The sequence below is a fragment of the Echinops telfairi genome, unplaced genomic scaffold (genome assembly GCF_000313985.2).
Source record: "Echinops telfairi isolate 266 unplaced genomic scaffold, ASM31398v2 ScPeMD7_23;HRSCAF=83, whole genome shotgun sequence".
Taxonomy (NCBI): domain Eukaryota; kingdom Metazoa; phylum Chordata; class Mammalia; order Afrosoricida; family Tenrecidae; genus Echinops; species Echinops telfairi.
Window position 1 is genome coordinate 17,084,217 of NW_022103920.1, and position 9,064 is coordinate 17,093,280.

Consider the following 9,064-nt stretch of genomic DNA (forward strand, 5'->3'; position numbering starts at 1 on the left):
TGGGGGGGGGGGCTTGGCCGGGGAGGGGCCGAGCTAGTTTGGCGCGGTCAGTCGGCGGGTGGGTCAGCTCTATCTCTAATCGCCCCCTCCCCACCCTTCTCCAGATGGAAAGAGGTGCTCCTAGCTGGCGTAAGCCGGGGTAGGGCTGGTTCTCCTTCCCGAGCCACAATCCCAGGCGATGGTGAATTATGAACGTGCCACACCATGAAGCTCTTGTGGCAGGTAACTGTGCACCACACCTGGAATGCCGTCCTGCTCCCCGTCGTTTACCTCGCGGCGCAAGTGTGGATTCTGTGGGCAGCCATCCCTGCTGCTGCCTCTGCTGGGCCCCAGAACTGCCCCTCCGTCTGCTCCTGCAGTAACCAGTTCAGCAAGGTGGTGTGCACGCGCCGGGGCCTCTCTGAGGTCCCCCAGGGGATCCCTTCCAACACCCGGTACCTCAACCTCATGGAGAATAACATCCAGATGATCCAGGCCGACACCTTCCGCCACCTCCACCACCTGGAGGTCCTGCAGCTGGGCAGGAACTCCATCCGGCAGATCGAGGTGGGGGCCTTCAATGGGCTGGCCAGCCTCAACACCCTGGAGCTCTTCGACAACTGGCTGACCGTCATCCCCAGCGGGGCCTTCGAATACCTGTCCAAGCTGCGGGAGCTCTGGCTCCGGAACAACCCCATAGAGAGCATCCCCTCATATGCCTTCAACCGGGTGCCCTCTCTCATGCGCCTGGACCTGGGGGAGCTCAAGAAACTGGAATATATCTCTGAGGGGGCTTTTGAGGGGCTGTTCAACCTCAAGTATCTGAACTTGGGCATGTGCAACATTAAAGACATGCCCAACCTCACCCCTCTGGTGGGGCTGGAGGAGCTGGAGATGTCTGGGAACCACTTCCCTGAAATCAGGCCTGGCTCGTTCCATGGCCTAAGCTCCCTCAAGAAGCTCTGGGTCATGAACTCGCAGGTCAGCTTGATCGAGCGGAATGCCTTTGACGGGCTGGCCTCGCTTGTGGAACTCAACTTGGCCCACAATAACCTCTCCTCTCTGCCCCACGACCTCTTCACCCCACTGAGGTACCTGGTGGAGTTGCATCTGCACCACAACCCGTGGAACTGCGATTGCGACATCCTGTGGCTAGCCTGGTGGCTTCGGGAGTACATACCCACCAACTCCACCTGCTGTGGTCGCTGCCATGCTCCTATGCACATGCGAGGCCGCTACCTGGTGGAGGTGGACCAGGCCTCCTTCCAGTGTTCTGCCCCCTTCATCATGGATGCCCCTCGGGACCTCAATATCTCAGAGGGTCGGATGGCAGAGCTTAAGTGTCGGACTCCCCCGATGTCCTCTGTGAAGTGGCTGCTGCCCAATGGGACCGTGCTCAGCCACGCCTCCCGCCACCCTCGGATTTCTGTCCTCAACGACGGCACGTTGAACTTTTCCCACGTGCTGCTCTCGGACACTGGGGTATACACATGCATGGTGACCAACGTGGCAGGCAACTCCAATGCCTCGGCCTACCTCAATGTGAGCACGGCCGAGCTCAACACCTCCAACTACAGCTTCTTTACCACGGTCACGGTGGAGACCACCGAGATCTCGCCTGAGGACACAACGCGCAAGTACAAGCCTGTTCCTACCACGTCCACTGGCTACCAGCCGGCGTACACCACCTCCACCACGGTGCTCATTCAGACCACCCGTGTACCCAAGCAGGTGGCGGTACCCACGGCAGACACCAATGACAAGATGCAGACCAGCCTAGATGAGGTCATGAAGACCACCAAGATCATCATCGGCTGCTTCGTGGCTGTGACTCTGCTCGCGGCCGCTATGTTGATCGTCTTCTACAAACTGCGGAAGCGGCACCAGCAGCGGAGTACAGTGACAGCCGCCCGGACAGTTGAGATTATCCAGGTGGATGAAGACATCCCCGCGGCAGCATCAGCATCATCAGCGGCTCCTGCCAGTGTATCAGGTGAGGGGGCGGTAGTGCTGCCCACAATTCATGACCACATTAACTATAACACCTACAAACCAGCACATGGGGCCCACTGGACAGAAAACAGCCTGGGGAACTCTCTGCACCCCACGGTCACCACCATCTCTGAACCTTACATCATTCAGACCCATACCAAGGACAAGGTACAAGAAACTCAAATATGACTCCCTGGCCCCCCAACTTACAAAATGCAATAGAATGCACACACATACACGCACACCGTCACACCCACAAAGACAGCAACTTTTGTAAAGAGCGGGGAGAGACTTTTTCTTGTATATGCTTATATATTAAATCTATGGGCTGGTAAAAGAAAACAGATTATATTAAAATTTAAAGACAAAAAAATCAAAACAAAACCTATTTTCTAACTTGTAAGTTCTATTTAAAGGGGGTGGGGGCAGGGGACTGGGGGACACCTTGTGGGGTAGAAGCCACAAGTCAGCTTGCTCTGTCTGCTGCCAGCAGGGATTTCTGGCAGAAGGGGGAAACTGCTTAAGACAAAAACCAACAAGCAACGTCCCCAAAGAGGTGGAGCGCAGGCTGCCGAAGGGGAGGGCTAGAGAGACGGAATCGGTCCTTTTTTAGAAGCTGCTCCTTAGGATACAGGAAATACCCATTTCTACAGACATCTTTCTTAAGCTGAAAGCCGTCTTTGCAAATTTATCTTATTTAAAAAAAAGAAAAATGGGGAAAAAATTAACAAAAAAGGGGTGGGTGGGAAACAACCCCCCCAAAACCATTAAGCATTTGTACTGTGCCAAAACGTTGATAGGCAATAATTTTTTTTTCCCCTTTAGAGTCCAAGGGGCAGATAGGTCTGTAAGCCTGTTAGGCAGGGAACCACCTTGATTTCTAAGACTCCCTGCATGGAGCGAGCGGGTTTGTGTGTGCCCATGTGCCCAAGTCACCGGCTTGAGCACTGGGACACGCATGTGCCTCGCCTGACGGAGCTCTAGGGAGGACGGTGTGGGCTCAGCAGCCGCTCCCACTGCACCAGATTCTGCAGCTGGCTTAACCCCCTCTGGGCAAGGCCTAAGTGGAGTCTCCCCCCCCCCCCGCCCCCCAGGTGTCAGCCCCTGAGAGGGGTGGGGAGAGCAGAGGAGATGTTCTTGGGAGGCCCTGGATGAGCCCCGGGGTCACTTCCACCTGTTGTTCTGGGCGTCTGACAAATGATTGTAGACAATGATGGCATCCGATGATTCTCTTTTTAAAAGGTTTTGTTGGTTTTAGGGTGCTGGGAGGGGGGTGTAGGCGGGGAGCTTGGGGGAGTGGAAGCTTTTCTCATGCTTTCCATTTGGTGACTATTCTAAATGCTGATTCATTAGGGGTTACTCCATCTGGTTGTGGGGACCGGACTGGGAGGGGGCTGACCGTGAGACCACCAGAGAGGACCCAGGAGTGTTTAAAACGAGGCCGCCTTTCACAACCAGGAGGGTGTACAATCCACAGTGCCAAGTGGCACACGTGTGTCCCGAAGGGGCTGCAGGGAAGGCTTCCCTCCCCCAGGCCTCCTCCCAGGAGGGGGTGCAGCCAAGGGCGGGGGCGGGAAGGCAGCGCGTGTGCTCTTATTCTGGTCCGTTTCATGATGTAACTTCTTTCATTTATTATTTTAGCTTTAAAAGGAAATAAAGGGGTCCGTTTTGAAAGGGGGGATGGGAGGGGGTAATGCCAACAAGATTGTAATGTGAGAAAAGTGTATTTTTGTATTTTAATAAATATTGTTCAATTTTTAATCCAATGTCCCCGAAGGGTTAAATTGCACAAGACCCTACATCTATAGGTTCTCCAAAGCAACGAAGGCATTTGTTTCCAGGCTGAGAAAAACAGGAGGAGGGGAGGGCAGAGGTGAGGTGTGAGGGGGAAGGACAAGTTCATTTGGGGGGAAAGCCCTGGAAAACCCTACAGCTGCCAATACCCTGTCCTTAGGGCAAAGAAAAGCGCCCTCCCCCAGGAGCTCAGGGTCTGCCCCCTGCTTTGTGGGTGGGTGGGGGGCGTGCAGCCACATTCCCTATGCCCTGGAAATGCAAGGGAAGTGGGTCAGCCTCAGCTCCTGGGACCCGGCCAGAAGTTAAATGCCACCTCAGCAGAAGCTGTTGGTCAGGCAGCCTGGCTCTGCCCAAGGGCCCTGGGGGCCTGGATCCACGAGGGCCGCAGTAATGTTGCTGGGCTGGAGCGTCGGCTCCATGGGTGGGGTTGGTTCTGTTGTCTGGGTGCTAGGCCGTCAGCTCATCTTGGTGGTGGGTGTCTGTCTCCTGATGCTGACTGAGGCGTGACGTCCAGGAGGCTGCAGGCGCCGGGCCCTGGACTGCCTCAGTGTGCGGATTTCTACCAGTGCAGGGGCTGGGGCTGAGTGGGTGTGAGCCGGCCGGGCTCTGCCGAGGGGGAGAGACAGGCAGCGCTTTGCAGCAGGTAGGGAACAGCTAAGGGCAGCCCAATGGAGTCTTTGTCCTTGGGGGATTCAAGCTGCTTCTGGGCCTGGGTGGCCGTGGCAGCTTAGATGCACGGGCATGTGTCGAAACTGCCCCGGAGATTTCCAGGCTCCAAATCTGGGCCCCTCTCTGCTCTCCAGAGAGACACCTGCATCAGAGGAGGGGTGGGACTTGCTAGGACTCTTTGAAACACCAGGAAATTACCCATTTTACTAGTGCCCCAAGATGGCCTGGCCTTTTCAGAGCAGCCTTCTGGGAAAGCTCTAGGAGGCCAAGGTGAGGGCTAGCTGGGGGCGGGGAGCCAATTTCTTAGTATTCCTCCCTCCTTTATAGGCAGCGACTGGCGGCCAGGGCTGCAGTGCTGGAAGGATTGGGTGTTGCGCTGAACAAGGTCTGAGGGGAGCTGGAGAGAAGGGGGCCTAACATGAGGGGACAGGTGGAGCCGGGCAGAGGAAGCTGGCATCTATCTCCCCATTATGCCTGCGGTTGTAGGACTGAGGGAGAATTGCTTCCCTGAAAGACCGATCTCAAAGGACCTTGAGCCTCAGGCAGACTCCTCAGCCGCAGGGGAGTTTCTTTCCCACAGGGCCCACCCCTAGGCCGGGCTCAGTGCGTCTCCAGCCTTTGAAGCAGTGACCCTCCTTTGCTGAAACACCGGGAGGGTCTGCATGTGGGAAAACTGTGCAAGGCGGCATCCCATAAGCACCTGCGTGAAGCCCTTCTGTGGGCGCACCCAACTGAGGGCCTGGCCAAGCTGCAGGGCTTGTTACCTGAGCAGGGAATATGGGCTATAGCTCGTCAGTGGGGTAGTTATAGCAACACATTACAGAGAAAGACGGCTGCCGACTGCACCCAGTGAGAGACTCTTCCTTTTGGAATTCAGTAAAGGCTGTGAAAAAACCATGTAGGCTAATCCCTTCACATTTAGCGGTCAAGGAAGCTGAGCCCCAGAGAAACTGAAAGACACATCCAAGGTCACAAGGCTAGTGCGTGATGAGGTAGGACGGGGGTCTAGGTCTCAGCCTCCCAGGTCTCATGAAGGTTCTGCCCCAGGCTCTGCCTGGCCATCAAGAACACATTTATTTCCTGACCAACAGGCAGCTAGGAAGGGGACACTCCTTTACGCCCCTCCAGTTCCCTTGAGAACCAGCTCTTTCTGAGCCAGCCTGAGCGTGAGCCCAAAGGTGCCTCAGCTGGTTAAGGGCCACTGTGCCCACCCAGGGGTCAGGTTCTCAGACCACACATAGGAGCTTCCTGATCTCCAGGCCTGGTGGCAGACAGAAAGAGGATGCCAGCTACACGGGAAGAAGATCAGGGGCTGGGTGGGAGAGGTGGCCTACCCACCCCCTGCTTGGCCTTGGAACATGACTGACTGGTGAGCAATTTCTCTAGAGTGGAGAGAGGGGTGTTCTGTTTACCTGGCTCAACTAGTGGGGCCCCCTTCCGCAGTGTACCTCAGCTGTCACTGCAGAGCTCTGGCTACAAATCCCATGCTCCACCAGACCCTTGGGTGCCAAGCTACTTCCTATTGGCATGAAGGCAGAGGCAGGCACGTTTCTTAGGTCTTGAGATATGAGTTTTATCTTGGCTCCTTTGCATGTATTGAGGCCAACAACATGGGGCATGCTGCATGGGGCCACACAGTGGAGCCCCTGCAAGACCATCTGTAGTTGTTGGGAAGCGGGACAGAGCCCTGGGCCACTGGTTGCCAGACTTCCCTCAGGTTCCACCTCAGGGGCCACAATTAGGCACCAACAAAGCAGCAGGAGCTTAAAATGAGGAGGGGAGAGAGAGGGCGAAACGAGACCTCTCTATCTCCTTTGCCGGCACTGGCCACTTGGTACCACTGGCTACTGCAGGCACCACTCACGCCATTTCTAATCCTGCCTCGGCCAAACTGCAAGGTAACTTTTGGCTCAGAGGGCCTCTCCTGGCCTCCCAGCCTTTCAGAAATCTCCCTTCTCCCTTGCAAGGGGGAACAGTGGTTTGGACAGTGCACTGACATGGTTCTCAGCTTTGCTTCTGGGAGCAGGGATAAAGGCTACAGAATGCAGGCACTAGGACCCACCTGCCTGCAGGGCGTGTAGCCTGGGCACCACATGTAAATGTGGGCGCCCAGCTCCTGGATAGACGCCAGCTCTGCTGCTTGTTCCCTATGCTAACTCTGGGCACACTCTTGGTGCCTCCGCTTCTTCATCTGTAAAATGGAGACATTATTGCTATCTACCTCACTTCTTCAGAGATTAGTGAGTTCAGGAAAACCAAAAGTGTAGATTTTTCATGCTTAGAACCGTTCCTGGCAGTCAGAAGGTCAGGCGCTATCTCGGGCATTCTCATGACCTGACTGTGGACACAAAGTGTGTCCCCCATTAACACCTCTGTTGTTGAATCCCATTGTCTGTGTCAAAGCTAAGGTGATGAAGGAGCTGCTCCAGGGAAGGGGATGGTCAGCCGCAAGTCCAAGTGCTGTATGTTCCTTCCCAGGAAAGCCCTGTTGTGTGTGCCCATCACTAGAGCAGTTCTGTAGCTGGCTCAAGGGACTGTGTGTGTGTCCGGCAACAGACGCCTTGCCCTGGGGTAAGCCAGAAGAAGAATGTGCTATGCTGGGCAGGGGAAGAGGGCTGGGACAAGATAGAGCTCCTCTGGGAAGCAGTGGTCCTTTACCAATGAACGGGACAGCCTCCTAGAGGTTTGTTTCTCCACTGCTACATAGCAGTATGCTTTAGAAGGTCAGTGGTGAGATCCTCCCCAACTCAGAAGGATTATCAGGAGAAGGTTTGGGCAGGGCAGGACCTGGAGGAAGCAGTTAGCTCAGAGGTGGCTGAGCGCTTCCTTGCAGTGGAAAGAAAACCCCCTAGAGTGAGCAAATGCGAGAGAATGGGGTTCTATGGGTCTGCAATGCAGTTGAGGAGGCGAGCCGAGCCGGGAGCTTCCTCTATCTTAGCAAGCAAGAAGGCCGCTAGCCCGTGGCTGGGGGGTCTGCATGGATGGCAGAACAGAGAAGAAAAGCAGGGAGGATAAACTCTCCGAGAGGAGCCTAGGAAAGAAGGCATTTGATTTCCTAATGAGAGGCTGGAATTAGATTTTAGGATCATCACTGGTTTGGTGTTCTGTATGTGCCAGCTCTGCCGTCAGTACTCAGGCCAAAGCACCACCTACCCAAGGCCACCCAGCTCCCAATCCTGGAGTTGATCCATGCTGGGGAACACAAGCTGGCCCCCGGGCTGTAATCTAATCCTGCCACTGCCAGGCTCGCTTCACGCCAGGGTCTGCTCTGGTACTTGCGCTTCATGTTTTGAGGCACCCCCTGTTTACCCGGGATGAGCACTGTTACAGAGGGAGGGTGTTATATAAACCAGGTTTTCCCATCAAAATGATGACGACTCTGAGCTTTGTGTACGTGGACCCTGGTTGTGAGTCAGAGAGGTCTGGGGTGGGGTGGGGGAGTGGAGTCTGTGTGTGCATCCCTGGAACAGCTGTACTGTCAAAGGAGAAGGTGGCCTTGTCTTCTCTAGTTTATCTCATGAAGATGTGTAACCTGACGGCCAGGAAACACTGAGCTGTGGGGCTCTGTTAATGCCAGGTGTGGGGGCTCTCAGCCTGCCAGGTCCACTCCTGGGTGCCTGTGGACAGTATTCCAGCAAGCACTAATGGTAGCCCAATGGAGCCGACCTAGAGCAGTCCTGGAGCCCACTCTCTTAGACCCCACCCCCACCCCCTTCCTCACTAATCAAAGTCCAGTTAAGCCTCATGCCAGCTTTTCTCTCCCCTAGTCCCCACGTGGACACAGGCCTCGGTCATGACAAGGCCGAGGGCATCCCACAAGAGCCTTCTATTCTAGAAGGAGGGTGGCTCGTCCGTCCTTCGTCAACAGTTCTCATGCTGGTTCCTCCCCTTCCTCTGTGGCTCTGGATAGTTCCTTTAAGGTCTCCAAGTTGAGCCTCGGAGCTGGTGCCAATTTAGTCACTGGATAAGTCACTCTACCTGTTCCGTGAGTCAGCAAGGAAGGCCGAGAGGAGCTTTCACACACTGTTCCTTGGGCAATGTTTGGTTTCCTGGCCTCGGGCTACTCCTTTTGAGTCTTCTAGGCCTGGCTTCCTCCCTGTATTACCTGCCCACTCACCCAGGTTCATTTAAGACCGTTCAGGCCGCTTCTCTCACTTGGGTTCCCCCTGTAGGTGAACTGAGCGGGTTGCAGGTGGTGTGCCCCAGAGGCAGGCCCAACAGGGAGCAGCCTCCTGATAGGCTTAGCACAGAACAGGAAATGGAGCCCAGGCCTGGATACCAACAGCTAGCCAGCCAGCCACAGTGGTCACAAGTCATAATCTAGTACTATTTGGAGAAGACTTAATTTCTGGACTTAAAGGAAGTCCACTAATACGTGATCCTATTAGTGTCTGCCTGTGTGAATGACAATGGTCTCCTCCTGACATGACAGCATATTCTTCTAATTCATCTTCTTAAGGCGGGGTAGAGGGGAATCTGGAGGAAGCGAGGAGGGAGGAAGAGAAAAGCCCAAGGAATAGACTGCTAAAGGCACCAGGGGAGGGGCTGTCTGTTTTCCTTGCCAGTTGGTTTTCCTATTAGGAATGGCGACAGGGGCCTGGGAGGGACGAGGTCTGTGTGAATAGCTCAG

At 55.1% G+C, this 9,064-nt stretch overlaps 2 protein-coding genes across 2 annotated transcripts in view; one reads left to right on the top strand and one right to left on the bottom strand.

Annotated features, from left to right (window-relative positions):
* Positions 1-9,064, bottom strand: part of SND1 (staphylococcal nuclease and tudor domain containing 1) — a 483,020-nt gene that overhangs the window by 52,812 nt on the left and 421,144 nt on the right. The gene's annotated exons all lie outside the window — the stretch shown is intronic.
* LRRC4 (leucine rich repeat containing 4) lies at positions 106-2,359 on the top strand. Its single transcript, XM_004707791.2, has one exon. The coding sequence runs from the start codon at positions 205-207 to the stop codon at positions 2,158-2,160; it is 1,956 nt and encodes a 651-aa protein (XP_004707848.1). The 5' UTR covers positions 106-204; the 3' UTR covers positions 2,161-2,359.